This window comes from Stegostoma tigrinum, chromosome 9 (genome assembly GCF_030684315.1).
Source record: "Stegostoma tigrinum isolate sSteTig4 chromosome 9, sSteTig4.hap1, whole genome shotgun sequence".
NCBI lineage: Eukaryota > Metazoa > Chordata > Chondrichthyes > Orectolobiformes > Stegostomatidae > Stegostoma > Stegostoma tigrinum.
The window spans coordinates 57155412-57178656 of NC_081362.1; the positions used below are offsets into that span (position 1 = coordinate 57155412).

The 23245-nt window shown below is 39.4% G+C and overlaps 1 protein-coding gene across 3 annotated transcripts in view; it reads left to right on the plus strand.

Annotated features, from left to right (window-relative positions):
- Positions 1 to 23245, plus strand: part of LOC125454749 (centromere protein F-like) — a 92678-nt gene that overhangs the window by 65663 nt on the left and 3770 nt on the right. For all 3 annotated transcript variants that reach the window (XM_048535900.2, XM_048535899.2, XM_048535901.2), the window contains exons 15-21: positions 2754 to 2927; positions 6217 to 6354; positions 9979 to 10131; positions 10470 to 10643; positions 13742 to 13879; positions 15390 to 15567; positions 16586 to 17170. In XM_048535900.2, coding sequence (XP_048391857.1) covers positions 2754 to 2927; positions 6217 to 6354; positions 9979 to 10131; positions 10470 to 10643; positions 13742 to 13879; positions 15390 to 15567; positions 16586 to 17170 — 1540 coding nt within the window. The remainder of the gene's footprint in view (positions 1 to 2753; positions 2928 to 6216; positions 6355 to 9978; positions 10132 to 10469; positions 10644 to 13741; positions 13880 to 15389; positions 15568 to 16585; positions 17171 to 23245) is intronic.

Consider the following 23245-nt stretch of genomic DNA (forward strand, 5'->3'; position numbering starts at 1 on the left):
GTGCGTGTGTTTTTAACCAGTGTGTGTGGATAATTTGTGAACCGGCAGCAAGTTTTTTTTTACGTGTTTAGAGTTATAAGTTTGTTTTATTTGTTTGTAAGTTCATTCTGGCATCTAACGCTACAACACTCACTCAAAATCACACACACAAGGAGAGTACAGTCGATGAGAATAGTGCACTTTTACAGGTTATAAGCAAAAGAATAGTTAATTATTCACATGATTGTCTTGTTCTGGAAAACACACATTGCAGGCCTGATGAAGAAGACGTCTTCATTCCTAAAGCGTAGTTTAGGTGAATTCAACAGCCGAAGCCACGTGCCAAACTCGTTTCAGGATTCTGTCGAAGGGATGGACTTACTGCAGGTCTCGAAATTAGTTGCTTGTAGTCTTGTTATTGGGGTCAGTTTACTGGATTGGTGGACCCATAAAGGATGCACAGATGTTCTTGCCCTTTCTGCTGCTGCCGTATCTTACGTTCTGCAGTCAGCATTTAAAGATTGAAAAGGGATAAACGTAGCTGCCTTATTACGACAATCTCTCAACTTCAGTTACTTTTCCAAATATAGTGTGCCTTTGATTGATTAGCCACATTGTTTGTTTAAAGATGCTCACCCTGAGGAGATTATGTTGATCAGCACCTTTGTTTTGAAGAAGACGCAATCAATTTGGGAATGTTTTTTCATGTTTTCAGAATTTTGTGTGATTATTTCTGTTCTCTGTTGGACAGTGAGTCAGTTTTTAAATACACAAGTCAGGTGATCCGATCTTCAGTGACCATAGAAACAGAGTAGGAGGAAGCCATTCGGTTCTTCAAGCTTGCCCCGCCATTCGGTATGATCATAGCCGATTATTCACTTTAGTACGCTGTTCCCACTTTCTCCCCATTTGCTTTGATCACAGTAGCCCTAAGAACTATATCTAATTTCTTCTTGAAAATATCCAAAGTTTTGGCTTAGGCTGCTTTCTGTGTTGAGAATTCCCCAGGCTTACTACTCTCTGTGTGAAGAAGTTTCAAATCTCACTCCATCTTTGCATCTCATTGTCCACTTGTTAAAGGAAAAGTCAATTTCAAATTTCAAAAAAATCCACATTGATAAAGTTTGTTCATTGTAAGTTAGGAGTATGACATCTTTTTTGGGCATAAGACCAAAGATAATTTTGGCTCGAGAGGTTCTTCAATTTAGTCAAAGTTGTCCAATTTCAGAAGTCCCACCCCCAAACTCATATCCACTAATTTCTGTGTAGAAGGGAGGGGGAGAATGTGATCGAGTTGTACTTTGCATATCCATGGTTCACAGAAGCTGCTACCTGTGGGGGGAAAAGTCTTCACTGAGGTATAATCTTTGCCACCCAGGTTTCTGTGATGCAACTTAAGTGTTATACTTTTCAGGAGAAGATCTAAGCTTACTGGAGTTCTTCGGGAGGTAGAGTAATCTTTTAAAGAGATGAGAGACCTTATGTATAGGTCCAGGGAAACTTTTGGAAAGGTCACTTTCCCCTTTTGAATTGTTAAAAGTTGGTATGAAAATTTGTGAAAAGTAGGTAAAGCTATTTAAGCTGTCAAGCCATTGAGGCATTAAAGTCTCTTGTCCTTTAAATTGAAACATCTGCAATTTTAAAATAAAAATGAATGCTTTAACACTGTGTGTCTGTTGACATAAATCTGAGGGATACTTTTATAGGTTTTATGCTTCAACTAATTCCACAACCTACCATTAAACTTTGCTACCTGTCAGTTCACAGTTTGATTGGTCAAATGTGTTTATATGCAGGGTTATGAGTACAGATGTTTTTATACATTTTTATGTTCTGGTAAAAGATGATGTACTTGAATGAAATGTGAGATTTTTGGAAGGGACTAGATAGTTTAAATAATTTGCACGTGGTGAATGAGATTTTGTCACTGTCTGTAAGGAAAGCTTGGAACGTGCCAGATTCAGCATGAGTCCTGAATTCTGCCTGTGGTGGATGTTGGGTTGGCATGGGCGATGTCAGGGTAAATGTGTTTATGATTGTCTATAAATTGATATAAGTGGGCAGAGGGACATAGGTTGGCATAGGGAGTGTGAGGGGTCATTCTGGGGTGGGTAGGGACGTATGTTTGCATCAGGAGTGCATCAGGCAGTGAGGTGGTTGCGGCATGAGTTGTTTTAAGATGGAGAGTGTGGAGACATGTGAAAAGTGTGCAGGCTGTTTTTGTTTTTTGTTTCATCTTCTCTTACAACTGGATTTTTTCCATGCACCTAGAAGTCACGTTGCTATGGCTGCCTGTGTACTATTTTCGGGGGAGGTTTGTTTGAGTTCTGTTAATCATCTGCCCACCGAGAGTGAAATTCAGAGCATCAAGGTCATTTTCTCCTGAGTCGGGTTTGTGGAATCAGGAATTTTTCCAACTTTAGGTGTAAAAATTGAGCCTTCTTTGCAAATTCATTTTTCTCTATTCAAAAGAGATAAATGAGCATGAGTATGATCCTATTACAATACAGAATGTGGCTTGAAATGTACAAAAGCAATATTTTTGTGATAAATTAGCCATGCGTATATTTAGGGGAGCAGGAAAGCTTTGAGTCCAAAGTCTTTAACGTGAACAACATTCGTTTTTTGTGACAGGAGAAAAATCTTTGCTTTTTTGTATCTTGAAAAATCAATTAAAGTATGGGATGTAATTATGGACAATAATGTAGACATTAGTTTTGGATGTGATGCTTTAATTGTAATTGTTTCTATTTTAAAATTGGTTTTATCTCTAGTTGCAGCTAGAAATCTGTGAATCAGAAAAATACAAGTTAGAAAAGGAGGTTGAATGTTCTCAGAATGAACTACAGATCACTGATGTCCTGAAAAAGGAACTGGATGAACATAAACTAAAACTAAAATGCATTCAAGGAGAACATGAAGTGGTGTTTAAAGATTTACAGGATCAGGTAATTTTTTTGCACCAAATCAGTTTTGATAGAAAGGTTTCGTGCTAAGACCAAGATCAAAATATTAATTTTGTGTTTAGTATTTGAAATCTTTCAAAATATAACCCTTTGTCCGATCATCCCAGTGCTTAACATCTCAAATTGCCTTGAGAACATAAATACTGTCAGATTCAAAATTAGAACTATTTTGTATGAGCAAAGTCCTATAAAATGTGACGAGAGGAACGAACCTACCATATCTGGTTGCTATCAAATATAATTATGATGTAAGGAAACCCCAAATATCATAATACATGGAATCTATCCTTCTCCAGAACAATGAAGTTGGTCAATGCTAATGAATTTCTTCCTCTTTCTGTTTACATTCAGAGTCTTCCAGTCTTTAATTGTCCTTCCTCTCAAGCCCTCTGACATTTAGTTTTCTTTTTATGTCTCAATGATCATCCCCAAACCAAAGTGTTTTTGTGGAACACTGAGCACATAATCCAGGCTGGCACCTCAGTCGAGTATAGAGGAAATGGTGCACAGATAAGTTCATTCAGAGTCCTAGTCAGTATTTCATTGGAGAAGATGAAATCTCTAAGCACTATTCGGGGAAGTGCGTGGGAGCTTTCCCTGTTTTCAGTCAAATATTGATTCTCATTGACCCTTTGGTCCATCCAGTCCATATCGACCATAATCCCAAACTAAACCATCCCTACTCACCTGCACTTGACTGATGTCCCTCCAAACATTTCTTAATAACTGAAAAATCTAGAAGTAAATCTAGAAATAAGCCTGAATCTCAGGAGCAACTGCATGATCCTTGCTACTCTGTCCACCATTTGTGTTCATATATATCGCTCTAATTTGTGGGCACCTTTCTGTGTGACCATGTAAGAAACTGCAAGATGCAATTGCATGGGTGATGGTTGGAAGTAGAATATGGTCTGGATTTTATGCCAAAAAAGGTTTTAACGGTAGGGGTATCAACCAACAGCAGAAGAGGCCCCCACTAAAAGCTGGCAGTCAGTAGTGGATTATGCTGCTTAAATGGGCCCCTTAGTTCCATCAGAGTGCCCCTCCCAAAGTTTTTATCTCCCCACACAAGACCTTCCGTCAATGGCATCTCAAACTTTAAATCCTCTCTACCATCCTGAGACGATCCTGCCATCTTGACAACTGACAAGATACTGCAGGTTTCTGATAAAAATTCTGGGGAGTTGCTGATTTCTAATTGACTGCCAACTCTGCTTTAGACAGGATTTGCTCTCACTAGGTAGAAGCTGTCCACCTCAAATCTATTAATACCCGATTAGCAATCATCTTGGCATTCTTCACCCCAATCCTTTTGCTAGGGTCGGGGTGCCAGGGAATCTAGTACATTGTGAAGAGACTATGCTTATCGCTGTGCTTGTTGAATGTGGACTTCAGGCATAAGATTGTAATCTGTTTCTAGAATGCAAAACTATCTGTTTGAATACACTGAGTATGAATTTGCGTTCCACACTCTCTGGAATGAATTGGCAAAGTAGTGAATCATTTGCTGCACCTGAAACTTTGAATGCAATTGACTGATGTCGAGGTTGCCTCTTGAACTTGGCAGGGTCAGGAATAAGCTTACCTTCTGTTTGTCAAATGAATACACTAATTTCATAGTTGTTCTTCATTAGACATTCAGGCTGGAAGTTTCTTGTTTGCCTCCTTGCTTGTGATACATTGAGCATGCTACAGGAGTTTTTAGTTCCTGCTTACACCTGACCACTTAGTTAACCATGAATAATCTGAATTAAATGCTGCTTCAGATTGACTGGATTTTAAGTATTTATTTAAGAAATTCTTTGATATAATTTTGCTTCTGCATACAGTTTTGCTGGTTCCCAGTATGATGTATCATTTTTCGTTCTTTGAAATGAAGTGGATAAGCTCCTTCCTCATAGAAGATGTGAATTCTGAGTTGTCTAAGAAAATAAATAAGCTTTTGATTGGTGAGGATACTGAAAGCCCAAAGAAAAATATTTTTCTTATTATTTTATTCAATGTTCTATTTACATGAGATATAAATAGTTATGCTTAGTTAATTAGCAATCAAAATTAGACTGGTGTAAATCATTTATTGAAATTTGTTGAGATTAAATTGTAATAATCATTTAAAATATTCTGCCTGGAAGTCAGTAGTGAGTGGTGTTCCACAGGGCTCTGTCCTTGGGCCTCTACTGTTTGTAATTTTTATTAATGACTTGGATGAGGGGATTGAAGGATGGGTCAGCAAGTTTGCAGATGACACGAAGGTTGGAGGTGTCGTTGACAGTATAGAGGGCTGTTGTAGGCTGCAGCGGGACATTGACAGGATGCAGAGATGGGCTGAGAGGTGGCAGATGGAGTTCAACCTGGATAAATGCGATGTGATGCATTTTGGAAGGTCGAATTTGAAAGCTGAGTACAGGATTAAGGATAGGATTCTTGGCAGTGTGGAGGAACAGAGGGATCTTGGTGTGCAGATACATCCCTTAAAATGGCCACCCAAGTGGACAGGGTTATTAAGAAAGCATATGGTGTTTTGGCTTTCATTAACAGGGGGATTGAGTTTAAGAGTCGTGAGATCTTGTTGCAGCTCTATAAAACTTTGGTTAGACCGCACTTGGAATACTGCGTCCAGTTCTGGTCGCCCTATTATAGGAAAGATGTGGATGCTTTGGAGAGGGTTCAGAGGAGGTTTACCAGGATGCTGCCTGGACTGGATTGCTTATCTTAAGAAGAGAGGTTGACTGAGCTCGGACTCTTTTCATTGGAGAAAAGGAGGAGGAGAGGGGACCTAATTGAGGTATACAAGATAATGAGAGGCATAGATAGAGTTGATAGCCAGAGACTATTTCCCAGGGCAGAAAAGGCTAACACGAGGGGTCATAGTTTTAAGCTGGTTGGAGGAAAGTATAGAGGGGATGTCAGAGGCGGGTTCTTTACGCAGAGAGTTGTGAGAGCATGGAAAGCGTTGCCAGCAGCAGTTGTGGAAGCGAGGTCATTGGGGACATTTAAGAGACTGCTGGACATGCATATGGTCACAGAAATTTGAGGGTGCATACATGAGGATCAATGGTCGGCACAACATCATGGGCTGAAGGGCCTGTTCTGTGCTGTACTGTTCTATGTTCTATGTTTTGGACTTTTCCAAGATAAATGCTTGTTTTCTATTATTTTTGATTTATTTTACTTTAACAGCATTAGTATTAATGTCAGAGTATTTTGTACATGCTTAGACTAAACCATTTGATGGATATTTCCTTACCAAATGCTGTCTCTAATTTGTTAGCATGAAGTTCAAGTGCAGTTGTACCAAAAGAAAATAATCGAAATGGAATTACAGCTCAGTGCACAAGACCTGGAAATCAACAAAATAAAGGCTGCAAAAGAAGAAATCAATGTTGCCTTTAAAGATGCTACCTGCAAGGTAAAACAGTGAAATCTGACCACATGCAACATACCTCTGTTAATGTAAACTGATCTCTGTTCGAAGTGGTTAAATTGACCAGGGTTTTTTAGTGCACAAATTCTGAATTTCTTGCATTTGTGCACATGTCCATATCAAACTCTGATAGCTAACCAAAGAGTACAATGTTAACTAGACATTCTTGTCAATTTTTGGGAAATTAAATTATAAATTTAGCATATTGGTTTCAAACCACATTCAGCTCAGTCCTTTAGAAAATTGTGTAAATATATTTAGTGTATTAAAGAAAACCTTAAATGCACACACACCTGGTGCTTCCACTGTCGTGCATCAAATCTGGCTAAGTATTTCTTAGATTCCTAGTACACTGCAACATTTAAAGTGCACATTCAACAGATTTGTGTTAATTACATATTGAACTAGACCATTAATAGGTTGGCAGCGGCTCAGGTACAATCATTTCAGCAAAACCGTTACACTAGCTCTTGATTTAGATGGTTCTTTTGTTAATCATAGCCATTATATTTACATTTAATGCTCTTCACCATTACATGCATAAGTCTACATTTCAGTTTTCAATTTTAGTTTAGATAAAACAGAACCTTTTCCGATCTTTGCTTCCTCCAGTTCAGCAGATCTCGGCATCACACCTTGGGAAAGATACCTTCACCTTAGAGGGAGACAATGTAGGTTTACAAGAATGATACTTGAATTTAAGGGATTAATTTATAAAGAGAGATTATGTAAATCAAGCCTCTAGAATTTAGAAGATTTGCAGGTGATCTGATTGAAGTCTTTAAAATATTAGTCGGAAAAGTCAAGGTAAACTATTTACACTAGCTAGAGATTCTCGAACTAGGGGACTTAGTCTCCAAATTAGGGCAGGATCATTCAGGACAGATGTTAGAAAGCATACACATTCTGCATACACAGTGGTAGGAGTCTGGAACTTTCTCTCATATTCGACTCTTGGTGTTAGATCAGATGTTAATTTTAAATCCGAGATAAATAATTTTTTTGTTAAGCAAAGGTATTAAGGGATATGGGCCAAAGATGGGTAGTTGGCCAGAGGTTAGCTATGATCTCATTGAATGGTGGAACAGGCTGGATGGGCTGAATGATCTGTTCCTATGTGCGTTTAGCTCCCAAACTTGGATCAGTGCGATCCTTACTTCGTGATTTACCCTCTTTGTTTTGATCTCATTATTATTATTGTCATATGTACCAAGGTACAGGTGAATAGTATTGTTTTGCATGGAAGGCAGAGTAACTGGCATGGGAAGGGTTTTTGATTTTGTCAGCTGCTTTCCTGACGAAGTGAGAAATGTAGACAAAGTCATTGGAAGGAAGGGTGGTTTGCATGATTCACTGGTGTACATTTACAACTCTTTGTAATTTCTTGCAGTCTTGAGCAGAGTAGTTGCCATACCAAGCTGTGATGCATCCAGATAGGATGCTTTCTATGGTGTATTTATGAAAATTAGTAACAGTTGTTGTGGACATGCCAAATTGCCTTAGCCTTCTGAGGAAGCAGAGGTGTTGGTGTGCTTTCTTGACTGTAGCATTGATATAGATGGACCAGGACAGATTGTTGGTAATAGTTTATCCCTAGCAACTCTAAACTGTCAACTACCTCCAGCACATCACCATTGATATGGATGGCCGTATCCTCCACTCTGCTTCCTGAAATCAACAACCACCTCCTTCATTTTATGGACATTTGAGGGCGAGATTTTTGTTTTTGCACCATTCCACTAAGCTTTCTATCTCAATCCTGCACTGTGTCTCGTCATTGTTTGAGATCCAACCCACCTCGGTGGTGTCACCAGCAAACGTGTAAATGGAGTTAGGCTGAATTTGACAACACAGCTGTGGGTGTATTAGGAGGTATAGCAAGGGGATAAATATACAGCCTATATGATTATTCTGGCCCTATCGTACTAGGTTTGTCAATTTACAAGGAAGTTTGTTTTGTAGACCTTTGATGCAATTACTCTGTGTGGAATCTTTCTAGCCGTGAATGATGTGGGATTTGGCGAGAAACTTGAAAAAATCTTGAGGTGATTTTTATTTTGAGACCAATAAGTCAGATTTTCTAACCAATTGTTGAATGTTGAGGTAAGATTCTGGCTAGTAAAGAGGCAAGAGTGGATTATTATCACTCATTATCACCGTCCTTACTATTTAATCATGTCTCATTAGTATGCAGTCTCTTATTCTCCCATCTGGTGTATAGACAATAGACACTAGACAATAATGAATGTTGGAGCAGGTATGGTTTTTCCTCTGGACATCAATCCCCAACTTCTCAGGCTATGTACCGTGAGTATTCCATGTCCATGGAAACTTGAATCCATCAAGTACCAGTTTCTCCATACTGTACTGTAAAATGGGTTGTGACTAAGGAGAGGTAAGTTGTGTGACCTGATACTCAAACACCAACAAGAGTAGGAACGTACAGGTGTTTATGCAGTGAACTGTCAGCTGTGCCATGCATGTGCAATAAGAAACATTGGATTGTGGATTCAGACTCACAGTATGTATGGTGAAGGGCAAATCTAGACTGCCAGCATTTGACTGGGTACATGGCTGAGGTTCAAAGATGGCACCAGTACGAGAGATCACAAGTAGCCAGTACTTGTGCCTATGGCGAGTGAGGGAGTTGGGCTGGCATGGATAAATATCTTAATAATGGAGTGAATTTATAGGCGAAAGTATTCCTTTCATGATGTTTGAAAAATTACTTGGCACCTTGTTGACTTTAAATCTGGCTGTCCTGCGACAAGAATGCTGTGGTGGTGACCTTAATGACTTGAGATTGTATCCTCTTGAGGGTGCGGGGATGTCCCTGCTGGCCATGGAGTCTGACCAAAAGAGGTAGCATTTCCCCTTCCTATCTGCTGTTAGACTGGCTGAATGTCCGCTAGGTGCATATTTTACAGCCACTGAGGTGAATGACGTTTTGAATTGGCCAGTTCCCCATCCACGGTTATATGGGAATCAAGAGTAGATGGGAAGGTGGTGCATTGACCGTCTGCTTTATTGCATGTGACTTCACTCTGAAACCTTCACATGTGCTGGGGAGGGGGCATAAAATTTACCCCAATATTTCAGCTTCCAGTGTGTATTTTTGCTTTTGTAAACTTAAAGAGAGAACAGTATAAATAAACTTTAGTGTCTCCTTTATCATTCATGAAAATTTTCATGTGGTTGACTACTCATATTGTTCAATTGACATCTGTGTCATCTAGAGCTGTCCCTGACTTGGCATTAGATTTGCATTAACATGAAATTCATTATTGGCTGTGGGGTCAAGAGATGTATTTAGTAGAACTTCTTCTAGTACATCCAGCAGTGGTCACTTCTGTGTTCTGGCACTGTTGGAACAATAGAGTCTTTAGCCAACCAGCTCATGATTTGAATTCACAATGTTGCTGGCTGCAAAATCTGACTGGTTTTAACAAAGGCTTCCTAAACCAATTATGTCAATATTAAAACATGACATGTTTTTTCCCAGGGTAACCTTTGGTATTGTCACATCAAACGCGTGACAAGATTTTGACACTTTGTAAAATGATCGAACTACTGTAGTGTTTAGTAACCAACCAAATGGCTATCTTTTAGGTAAATGATCAGACAGAGAATTATCATAAACTGCAGGATGACTTAACCATAGCCAATGAAAAGATTCTGAAAATGCAGCAGGACTTTGATGTGGAGAAGAATTTGATTTCAGCGCAACTTGAAGAGTTCAGACGTCAGTCAGAAAGTTTTAAGGTTCAGTATCATAAATTTCCAACATTCTGTCATTTGCAAAAGTCAAAGTTTTTTTTCCTATCACGACCAACAACAAAGTTTAAGTATGGATGTATTTTTAAAGTTAAAAAAATTATTATAAATTAGCAAACTACACTTCTTAGTATCAAGAAATTAGTTGTGACTGCAGTCTTGTATCTAACAAGAACAGCATTTCTATTTTTTTTAACAGGCAAGTGGAGGATAATTATTCATTGATTCCTTGAAAAATTAGTTAAAGATACAAGAATAAAACATAGTAATGGAAGTAATATTTTAGATATGGTTGTCTCCATTTTTAAAGTTGCCTTTAACTTTAGTTACAGCTAGAAATTTCTCAATCAGAAAAAAACAAGTTAGAAAAGGATGTTGGATATTTTCAAAACGAACTTCAGATCACTGATGTCCTCAAAAAGGATCTAGATGAACATAAACACAGACTAATGTGCATCCAAGAAGAGCATCAAGCTGTGCTTAAAGGTTTACAAGATCAGGTAATATACTCTACCAAATCAAGGCTGATAATAGATTCATCCAGAGCTAAGACAGAAACTAAATAATTAATTTTTTGTTTAATATTAGAAATCTTGCAGAAGCCAAGAACTGTCAATAACCCTGTTTCACAGCATTACAGTACATAATATGGTGAATTAACTTTAGAAAGTAATGACTGTAACACAACAAAATGGAACCATTTTGTGCAAGTAAATGCCTATTGTATGTAATGGGATGAATGGCAAGTAGTTCCTGTTTTTAGATAACTGGATGAAGCTGGAAGAATGCAGCAGGCCAGGCAGCATCAGAGGTGCAGGAAAGTTGGTCTAAACTATGGCACTCACCTATCACCATTCCATCTACCTTCCACAGCCCCACTGCTCCTGTCTCTAATTATTTCTAAGCTCCCTTACCCCTCCCTATTTCTGAAAAAGTCTCCTGACCCGAAACGTCAACTTTCCTGCTCCTCTGATTCTGCCTGGCCTGCTGTTTTTCCCTCCATCTTCACTGTGTTATCTTCGACCCCAGCATCTGCAGTTCTTGCTATCTGAGTTCCTGTTTTTAGTTATGTTTAAGATGATCTCAAGCATATTACAACTTCCTTTTATATCCAAATAATTGCACTACTTTCTGCTGAGATGAGAGTCAACGTTGTGAAACCCTTTTCTCTTTTTTTCCCTGCTTTCTGACTGTTGAGTATTTAATTGCTCTGTTTTCAAGCACCCAGATTATGTAGGTTGCTTGTCATGCTTCAACTGTAGCCGTCTCACTTCAGAGACAGAAGTTGGTAAATTTAAAATCAATTTAGAGGAGTACATAATCCATTTTAGCACCTCAGTAGTGTATGGACTGAATGCTTTCATTTTGGAGGAGCCATATTTTTGAAGAGACGTTAAATCGAGGCCCATTTGCTCAGTACGTAGAAATAAACAACATTGAGAATTATTTGCAGGAGAGAATGCAAGCTGTCGCTGTCTCTGTTTCTTTGCCGCTATTTATCCAGCAAACAACATTGCTAAAATCGGTAACCTCATTGCTGTGTGATGGTGGGAAGGAAATTAACCTTTAGCTTATATCTGAATTTGCCTATTCCTTAAGGTTGTTCTAGTTGGCAGTAACTATTAGTGATGGTCTTGGCAATAACTGCTCATAAACATACAATTTCAATCGTTTCCCAGGGTAGAGTTATGTTTCCTATTCTTTGATAGAAAGTAAGCTTTCCCATAGGGAAGATGGGCATTTTGAATTTTAAATGTTTTTAGGATTTAAGCTGCATGTTAGTGAGATTTTGTTGAAAGGTACAAAAAACACACTTTAAAGTCATGGCCAAAAAAAAAATCTTCCTTAAATAGCACATTAAAGCATTTGTTAAATGACAATATAAATATTCACAGATGATTATCAAAATTAAATCGCTATAATAATTGATTCATTGATTGCATTACTGATTTGAAATGCATTGCATTGTCAATAAAGATTAGTGCCCAAATTCCACACATTAAGATAGTAATCATGAGTCAAGCCATTTTTGAACAAAGTGATTCTGCATCCAGCAGACAATACTGCCTACACAATTTTTGTGATTCAGGAGGCAGGCTGGACTCAGGGACTCCGTATCATAAAGCAATCCTGAGGAAGAAAGTGTATCAGTGATAATGGGAACTGCAGATGCTGGAGAATCCAAGATAATAAAATGTGAGGCTGGATGAACACAGCAGGCCAAGCAGCATCTCAGGAGTGCTCCTGAGATGCTGCTTGGCCTGCTGTGTTCATCCAGCTTCACACTTTATTACCTGAGGAAGAAATGTCAGGTTTGACCTACCTCAGTTCCCTGTGACATCTATCGAGATTGGTAGATGAGTGTGAAGCCACCAACCTTGCTTCCCCTGACATCCTGCCCATACCACTCAAACGCATCCTCCCACCCATAAACCATCATTTTGACAACCACTCACTCTGTGTCCACTATATACGGAACCTTTGAGCTCAACAGTGCCATTAGAAAGTCTTTGTAATATTCTTAAACTACGAAAACAAAATCATTCAGTAATATGTGGTGCTAAAATTGTTGAGGTAAACAAATGGTGTTCCATAAACTATCCCAAGACACAGAATCCTATAAAGTAGACTTAAACCTATCAAGCTGAATAAACTTGCTGAATAAACCTTAAGAGCTGTGACAACAACCCTAATGAGCTGAATCCTTTTCTGATATTTAGAATCCAGCCGACTACTCATAATAAGATTGCATAGCTCATATTTATAAACAAAACTTCTAGAGCTGAATACACTAAGCCTTTCAAATTCATTTACAGAATTGAACCATCTGGTCAAAGTACAAAGTAGGCGAAACAGATGACTGGAAGAGCTCAGTCAGCTGCTAACAGTTTAAAGCAGAAGCAGGGATGTCAGAGCTGTCAAATAACAAAAACTTTAAATCACAGGGAACAGTTGATAGTCAAATCTGAATATCACCACTGTCCAATATACTTTTATATAATAAATAATGTAATCTAAAGCATTGTTTTTTTTTCTACTCTCATCATGCAGATCAGTTTAATGGTCATTTATCTTTTAAGAGCATCATCAATTGCTGCATTCTATACAGATACAACATACAAAATTATGACATGTGAAATGTGCAATACTTTTGGAATTTACTTGATAAAGGAGGCCATGCACCAGACTGAATATTCTTTAGCATTCACAACTTCTCTGAGCTGTCATGACGACATCTTCAAGAGTTGGCATGACTTCCATTAAAATTTAGGGTCTGAAACCCCTACACTCTCAATGCAGCTGCCAAGCTCAGGAACGCTATGTCTAGGGTTTATTCCTGTGCCCTTATTCTTTGTAGCTAATAATTGTTGATGTGGGGAAAAAACACGATGAAATGGGTCCTTACTGCCATTTTTAAAGCTCACCGGTATCCATTCTGCCATGGACAGAGTCATGAAAATCTTGTTATAAGTACCTGTTTTCTAGTATTTTTGCTTTTACTTTTATCAATGTTTTATTTCAGAAATTTTTTGTTAAAATTTACCCCAAAATCTTAATACTGCTTTGATAATTGTAAACATTGCATTTAATTTGTTAGCATAATGTTCAAGTACAGCTGGACCAAGCAAAATTGGCTGGGATGCAGAAACAGCTAACTGAACAAGAAATGGAAATTAACAACCTAAAGACTGCAAAAGAAGAAGTAAATGTTACCTTAAAAGAAGCTATCTGCAAGGTAAAACTCAGGTGAAATCTCAATAGCAGCTAATTTCTACACTTAACACTCCTCCTGTTTAATGTAAACAAATTACTGATATGAGTGTTCAAATTGTTCAGGGCTTTAGTACAAATTCTGAGAGATATATCTGTAGTTTAATTTGCATGCTGCCAAATAAAAACAAATTATACAATAGTCTAACTCAAGGGTATGACTTAAACTGGATTTTCTCGTTAGTATGCTGTTTATTTAGTAAACAGGAACAGAAAAGAAACACAAAAGAGTTTAATTTTAATATTTGCAACAGTAAAGAGCAGACAGTATTATCAGATTTACTAGATGATTAGAATGATATGTGATAGTACAAAGGAATGTAAATTCTGCCTTCCACCAATCACAGAACTGTCCTGCTTTGTCAAGATTTTTTTTCCTAGTTGCATTCTATTTTGAAGCCTATGGAAGCTCACATTTGCAGGGATTTTTAGAAATAAAAATCTGACTGCCTATCTGTCACTTTAATTTTCCTCTGTTCACAGTTAGAGGAAATGGCTTATGCTAAGTAATCCTTCTTAGTGCCCATGATCATGCATATACCGACAGTGAATATGACATGTTTACAAATGAGCATACAGGCTAATTAATTGCAATTTTTGGACAAAGAACTTAAGAGCTTAGCACATTAGCTTTTGAGCCAATGCTCATGTAGTATTTCCTTTGTAAACTTGTAGAAATGTTAAACCATGAATTGTAGCACTTCATAATCATCATCGTAGCACCCCATTGTGTGGAAACAGGACATTTGGCCCTACAAGTCCACACTGACCCTCTGAAGAGCATTCCACCAAGACCCATTTCCCCAAGTCTGCATTTCCCATAGCAGTGGACCCAACCTGCACATCTTTGAACACTATGGATAATTTAGCCTGGCCAATCCACCTATCTTGACCATCTTTGGACTGTGGGAGGAAGCTGGAGCACCCAGCAGAAATCCAGTGACGCTGGGAGAATGTGCAAACTCCATACAGAGAGTTGACCAAGGCTGAAATTGAACCTGGGTCCCTAGTGCTGAGAGGCAGCAGTGCTAGCCACTGAGCCACCGTAATGCCCTATGTCCCACATCACCATGAACTAATTGTAATTAATTGTATACAGTTGTATGCAATAGTGTGCAATAACTGGAGACTACTTTACACTTCCATGAACAGGAAAAGATTGAAAGAAACTGATAGTAGGATGGAAGTCATGTTGAGACACACAAATGGAACCAGCTGCATTGAGACATTGAAGTTTTAGGAACAAAGTTTACATGGGGAAAGAGTTCTATCCAGATGCCTTTTAAAGTGTGTTAAAATTAGTTCTACTTCTATCCTTCAACACCTGACTTCCATGATTCAGGAAGGAGAGAAATTTTTAAAAATCGAAGAGGACGTTAAAATGGTTTACAAACTTGAATGAGTGCATTTATTTGGAAAATAAAAGTATCTAAACAATTATTGAAGAATTTTTTATCAACAAAACCTTTTTTTAGGCAGAAGAACTGCAAAAATCTATGGCTAAGCTAAAAGGAGACAAGGATTGTGCTCAAAATAAACTGTTACTTTGGATGAAAAACTGTAAACAACTTGAACATGAAAAGGAGTCACTGAAAAAACACATTCAGCAACAAGAGGAGCTACTTGCACAGCTCCAGAAAAACCCAAAACTGGGTAAGTAGTCAGTAGATTAATCTACCACTTAAATAAAAGAAACATGTCAAATTTAAAAGTAATGCAGATGGTTTGGTTAGTCCTTTGAACTAGTTAACCTATTTTGGACTTATTAAAACATCTATTAATTTTGGCCTGATTCCTTTCTAGTCTTAACTTGTAAATCTTTTCTGTTGTTATTTGCTTTAATGAACAATATTTTTCATAATTGGGAAAACTTCTAATAGTTCACAATGATATCCATTTTTCCAAAGAAACTTTAAGCTTAAAAGTTAAATTATATATTATATTACGTAACAGCAGAAAACTAGCCAAAATTTGTCACACGTTGACACTACAAGGACTATTCTAGTAGCAAGCACTCCTAGCTGATTATGAGAATCAAAAACTTACACTGCTGCAATTTGAAAAGCTTTTCCGACATTGCATTCGAGGAACAAAAGGTGTGTTATTCCTTCAAATGTTTTCTTTAAAAAAAAGCTTTTAAAAAGTTGTACTGCATTCTTTTCCTTTAGCACCTTTCCCACTAAGGTGCCTTTTGAACTATGTCAGTATTTCTATCCTTAGTAACAAAAAAATTGTAAAATGAATCAGTTTTGAAGTCCTTCATCTTGCTGCTTGAAAATTCATTAATCTATACCTTAACCATTGTTAGATACATTCTCAACAGCAATTTTTAATAGCTTATAATTATTTGAATTTCAAGTTTGATTAGTGACAACTGCACCATACTGACAAATTTTCTTCCTGTTTCCTATATGAACATAAGTTTTTAAAATAGAAATATTTAGTTGTGTTCACCATCGCAAGTATGTTTTCCTGAACCAGCACTGTACCAAATGATTAAAATGAGATTATAACAGGGCCTGACCTGTTTATGGAGGAGTGGTATGAATGGTAAAATTTAAGCATATCAGATTTAACAGTAGTTATAAAATCCACTTAGCTTGTCATAACCCTGAATTTATCCAACCTTTGCGAGGCTTTCATAGATTAATAATTTTAATGTCTTGTCCAGATTCAAAGATGGATGAACTAACTGCTGAGTTGGAGGATCTAAAGGAGGCACTGGAGGAAAAAACAAAAGAAGCTGATGAAAATATGGAGAAATATTGGAACCTGATTAAAAGCAGCCATAAATTGGAGGAGGAAAATGAAATGTTAAAGAGCAGGGTGGTCTTCTTGAGCAATAAATTACAACAGTCAAATGCTCAAGAAGAGAATGGTATTGCAGAACAAGTTGCTACACCAAGATCAGTTGTACACAAGGGTGAAAAGAAGTCACCTGGTCAGTCCAACAATCAACAAAAATATCTGAAGTCTCCAGGTGTGAACCGTATTGCAGAACAGCCTGTGAATGCTTCACTGGAATTAGCTGGAAAGAAAAGTCACCAAAAGCACCCAGCTGCTCAATCAAACCTTATTGCAAAGAGAGTAAGGGGAGTTGAATCTAAGGAGGAACGAGATAAATTGAAGTCAGAAGCTTTGCAGAATTCTGCAAAGAGGACAAAAAATGATAAAGAGCATGAGATTGTTTTAAGGCCTGCTGCAAAAACTGAAACTCCATCTGAACCAGAGGGTCTTCCACATATTGTTAAAAAAGGTGAGTTTATTCAATCTCACACCTATAGAATAAATGAAAAGATTGAGATTATTACAAATGCAAACTTGCTTCTGTGGTTTTATCAGCCACTGAAACCTGGAAAATAGTTTCCTGACTTAACTTTTGCATTGATGGTACAGCTTACTAATGTCCAAAGACAAGAATTGCAAAAAAATCAGCCAAGTTTCCAGCTTGATTATAAGTGAAAAGATTTGCCTCGCTCCCTCTCTACACCACTACCACTGACATCACACAAACACCTCCTTGCCCAATCAAATGATAAAGCTTACTTAAGACTAATTTAAAAATGAATTGGCTATTTAGCTTAGGTAGGACACCAGAGTTTGCCAGGACTGAAACAATAAGCCTAATTCAAACTTTTAGCAGCAACAATAGATATGCTATACCTGATTGATCATCCATTTTTATGCTGTGCCAGGTATTCATCTATGTTGACTTTAATAGAGAGGAGAATTTTTTTATATTCTCTTATGGGACGTAGGTGTCACTGGCTCGCTGGTATTTATTGTCCATCCCTAGATGCCTTTCAGAAGTTGGTGGTGACCTGTCTTCTTGAACCAGTGTGGTAAGTAAACCCACAGTGTGTTAGGGAGGAAAGTCCAGGTTTTTGACCCAGTGACTGTGATGCATTTCTAAGTCAGAATGGTGAGTGGCATGGAGGGGAACTTGCAGATGGTGGTGTTCCCATGTATCTGTTGCCCTTGACCTTCTGCTGGAAGTGGTTGCAACTTTGGAAGGTGCTGTCTAAAGATCTCTGGTGAATTTCTGCAGTGTATCTTGTAAGTGGTACATGCTGCTGCTGCTGCTACTGAGCGTCATTGGTGGAGAAAGTGAATGTTTGATGGGCGAGTCCAGGACCGGATGATGGGTGAGTCCAGGACCAGAGGACACAGTTTAAAAATAAGGGGTAGGCCATTTAGAACAGAGTTGAGGAAAAACTTATTCACCCAGAGAGTGGTGGATATATGGAATGCTGTGCCGCAGAAGGCAGTGGAGGCCAACTCTCTGGATGCTTTCAAGAAAGAGATAGACAGAGCTCTTAAAGATAGTGGAATCAAGGGTTATGGGGATAAGGCAGGAACAGGATACTGATTGTGGATGATCAGCCATGATCATAATGAACGGTGGTGCTGGCTCGAAGGGCCGAATGGCCTACTCCAGCACCTATTGTCTGTTGTCTATTGTTTGTGGATGTGGTGCCAATCAAGCGGGCTACTTTTGTCCTGGATGGTGTCAAGCTTCTTGAATGCTGTTGGAGCTGCACTCATCCAGGCAAGTGGAGAGTATTCCATCACTGACTTGTGCCTCGGATATGGTGTGCAGGCTTCGGGCAGTTAGGTGAGCAGGTTGTTGCTAAGCAGATGCTGCTTAATACCCCTGTTGATAAAACCTTCTATCACTTTTAGTGATGATTGAGAGGGGGGCAGTAATTAGCCAAGTTTGATCTGCTTTTTATTGACGGGATATACTTGATTAATTTTCCATATTGTTGGATAGATGCTAGTGTTGCATACTAACTAATTATCATTGGTTCCTTTCCACACATATTGCATCCCCTACCTGCCACCGCCATTGTAAAGGTTAGAGTCAGCCCATATCAAGTTATTTCTTTTCGAGGTAAAATGGAGATGGATGATGAGGTTGGGTTTGTAAAATATGCTAATAATGAGACTTTTACTAATGAGACCTTTTCAGCAGAGAGCGGTGGGAGCAGGGCGGAAGTGAGGTCGGAGCAGAGAGGCTGTTGGGAAGCTAAGTGATTGCTATTTAAGCACTTGTCTCAAAGCCAGCAGTCCTCAGCCCTTGACCTTGTCCAACAGGTAAGAGATTCTTGCTCCCTGTACGGATGAAGGATAGGGCTGTGGACAGGATGAGCCAGCTGACCACAACACCATGGTGTAGAAGGCCATTCAAGATGGTGAAGCAAAAAGACAAGCAGTTGTTGTAGGGGATTCTGTAATTAGGGGAACAGATAGTATCCAATGCAAGCTGGACCAGGAGTCCCGCGTGGTGTGTTGCCTGCCCGGTGCCAGGGTGCAAGACATCTCTGACCGGCTTGAAAGGATATTGGAGCGGGAGGGGGGAGTATCCAGTTGTTGTGGTCCACGTTGGGACTAACAACATCGGCAAAGCTAGGGTAGAGGACCTGTTCGGGGATTATCAAGCACTAGGAAGGAAATTGAAGTACAGGTCCTTAAGCGTCATAATTTCCAGATTATTGCCTGAGCCACATGCCAATTGGCATAGGGATAAGAAAGTTAGGGAAATAAACACGTGGCTAAGGGATTGGTGTGGGAAAGAGGGATTCCATTTCATGGGGCATTGGCATCAGTTTTGGAATCGGGAGGATCTGTACCGTTGGGACGGTCTCCACCTGAACCGATCTGGAACCAGTGTTCTAGTGAAAAGGATAAATAGGGTGGTCAGTAGGACTTTAAACTTCTCAGTCGGGGAAGGGAAGGCGAAAGCAACAGGGAGTATGGAGTTAAATGGAAGGATAAGCAGCAGGATATTATGTGTACAAGTGGGTTTAAGCTCGAGGCAGACTAGGAATGCAGCAAAAAGGAAGGATAAACTTAAGACATCTTAGGATTTCCAATATCTCTAATAATGATAAGATAGCATTAAGGCACTTAAATGCTCGTAGTATTCGTAACAAAGTAGATGAGTTAACGAAACAAATCATCTTGAATGATTATGATGTGGTAGGCATTACAGAGACATGGTTGCAGTGAGTTCAGGACTGGCAGTTAAACATCCAAGGATTTACAACTTATCGAAAAGGCAGAGGGGTGGGGTTGGCCTGTTAGTTAAGAATGAAACTAAATCTATGGCACTGAATGACATAGGGTCAGATGATGTAGCGTCTGTGTGGGTGGAGTTGAGGAACCACAATGGCAAAAAAACCATAATGCGAGTTATGTACAGACCTCCTAAAAGTGGTCAGGACCAGGGGTGCAAGATGCACCGGGAAATAGATAGGGCATGTCAGAAAGGCATGGTCACGGTGATCGTGGGGGACTTCAATATGCAGGTGGATAGGGTGAATAATGTTGCCGGTGGATCCAAAGAAAGGGAATTCATGGAATGCTTACAGGATGGCTTTTTGGAACAGCTTGTGATGGAGCCCACAAGGGAGCAGGCTATTCTGGACTTAGTGCTATGTAATGAGCCAGACTTCATTAAAGATCTTAAAGTAAGGGAACATTTAGGAGGCAACGATCATAACATGGTAGAGTTCAGTCTGCAGTTTGAAAGAGAGAAGGCAAAATCAGATATAATCTTTTTACAGTTAAATAAAGATAATTACAGGGGCATGATAGGAACTGACGAAAATTGACTGCAAGCAGAGCCTAGCGGGGAAAACAGTAGAGCAACAATGGCAGGAGTTTCTGGTGTAATTGGGGACACAGTACAGAGGTTCATCGCAAAGAAAAGATTATCCAGGGGGAGATTAGACAGCCATGGCTGACAAAGGAAGTCAGGAAATGTGTCAAAGAAAAAGAGAGAGTCTATAAAGTGGCCAAGAACACTGGGAAATCAGAAGATTGGGAAGGCTACAAAAACAAACAGAGGATAACAAAGAGAAAAATAAGGAAGGAGAGGATCGAATATGAAGGTAGGCTAGCCGGTAATATTAGAAATGATAGTAAAAGTTTCTTTCAATACACAAGAAACAAACGAGAGGCAAAAGTAGACATTAGGCTGCTCCAAATTGATGTTGGAAGGCGAGTGATGGGAGAGAAGGAAATAGCTGAAGAACTTAATAAGTACTTTGCGTCAGTCTTCACAATGGAAGACATGAGTAGTATCCCAACAATTAAGGAGAGTCAGGGGGCAGAGTTGACTATGGTAGCATTACAAAAGAGAGTGCTAGAAAAGCTAAAAGGTCTAAAAGTTGATAAATCTCCTGGCCCCGAATGGTCTACATCCTCGAGTTCTGAGGGAGGTGGCTGAGGAAATAGTGGAGACTTTGGTTGTGCTCTTTCAAAAGTCACTGGAGTCAGGGAAAGTCCCAGATGACTAGAAAATCGCTGTTGTAATCCCCTTGTTTAAGAAAGGATCAAGACAGAAGATGGAAAATTATAGGCCGATTAGCTTGACCTCGGTTGCTGGTCAAATTCCTGAATCTATCATTAAGGATGAGATTTCTAAATTCTCGGAAGTGCAGGGTCGGATTAGAACAAGTCAGCATGGATTTAGTAGGGGGAGGTCATGCCTGACAAACCTGTTAGAATTCTTTGAAGAGGTAACAAGTAGCTTAGACCAGGGAAACCCATTGGATGTTATCTATCTAGACTTCCAAAAGGCCTTTGATAAGGTCCCTCATGGGAGGTTGCTCAGTAAGGTGAGGGCCCATGGTGTTTGAGGTGAGCTACTGGCATGGATTGAGGATTGGCTGTCTGTCAGAAGGCAGAGAGTTGGGTTAAAACCAGTAACGAGTGGTGTCCCGCAGGGTTCAGTGTTGGGGCCGCAGCTGTTCACTTTATATATTAATGATCTGGACGAAGGGACTAGGGGCATTCTGGTGAAGTTTGCCGATGATACGATGTTAGGTGGACAGGCAGGTAGTACTGAGGCGGTGGGGAGCCTGCAGAAAGATTTAGACAGTTTAGGAGAGTGGTCCAGGAAATGGCTGCTGAAATTCAATGTGAGGTTTTGCACTTTGGAAAAAAGAATACAGGTGTGGACTATTTTCTAAACGGTGAGAAAATTCATAAAGCCAAGGTACAAAGGGATCTGAGAGTGTTGGTCCAGGATTCTCTAAAGGTTAACTTGCAGGTTGAGTCTCTGATTAAGAAAGCGAATGTAATGTTGTCACTTATCTCAAGAAGGTTGGAATATAAAAGCAGCGATGTGCTTCTGAGACTTTATAAAGCTCTAGTTAGGCCCCACACCTCAGGAAGGACATACTGGCACTGGAGCGTGTCCAGCGGAGATTCACACGGATGATCCCTGGGATGGTAGGCCTAACATACGATGAACGGCTGAGGATCCTGGGATTGTATTCATTAGAGTTTAGAAGGTTGAGGGGAGACCTAAGAGAAACTTACAAGATAATGCATGGCTTAGAAAGGGTGGATGCTGGGAAGTTGTTTCCATTAGCCGGGAGACTAAGAACTGTGGGCACAGCCTTACAATTAGAGGGGGTAAATTTAGAACAGAAATGAGGAGACATTTCTTCAGCCAGAGAGTGGTGAGCCTGTGGAATTCATTGCCACGGAGCACAGAGGAGGCTGGGACATTAAATGTCTTCAAGGCAGAGATTGATCATTTCTTGATCTCACAAGGAATTAAGGGCTACAGGGAGAGTGTGGGTAAGTGGAGTTGAAATGCCCATCAGCCATGATTAAATGGCAGAGTGGACTTGATGGGTCGAATGGCCTTACTTACACTCCTATGTCTTATGGTCTGTGGAGATTATGAATAACAGCAGCTGAAGGATTTATTTTTAAAAAAATACATTTTACTACTCCAAATAGAGTATTAATTGCTGATCAGTAATGTTATCATTTTGAGATTAAAAGGTTGAACTGAAAAGAATGGACAAGCTATCTAGATTGCCTCTGAACAGATATGTAATGGCAGATGTGGAAAATACAGAATTCCTTCCACTCCAGTCAAATCTAACAGAGATTTTTGCTAACTTTTTTTGTTTCTTCATTTTCAAGCTGCAGATAGACTAAGGAACTAGCTGATGGGCTAGTGGGCTCTTTGCACTAGGATGTAGCTGAGAAGCAGAGAGATAGGAGACCTCACTGCGATAATGATTATCAGTTCAGTAATGATTTCACTGAACTGCAGAGCAGACTCTGTCTATTGCTGCTCCCTACCTCTTTTTGTCTTGGGAATGTGAGCGTGTTGGGGAGATTGGAAGTGTTAGTGGAGGGAGAGATTGGAGTTCTGCTGGTCGCAGTGAGGTATGGGCATGGACACTGGAAGGTTGGGCAGATCGAAGAGATTGGAAGGGTTGGGGGTGCCTGATCATGGGTGCAGTTGCATGAAGCAGGTATAATAGTAAATGAAAAGGCACTTAAAGACTTCCGTACTCAG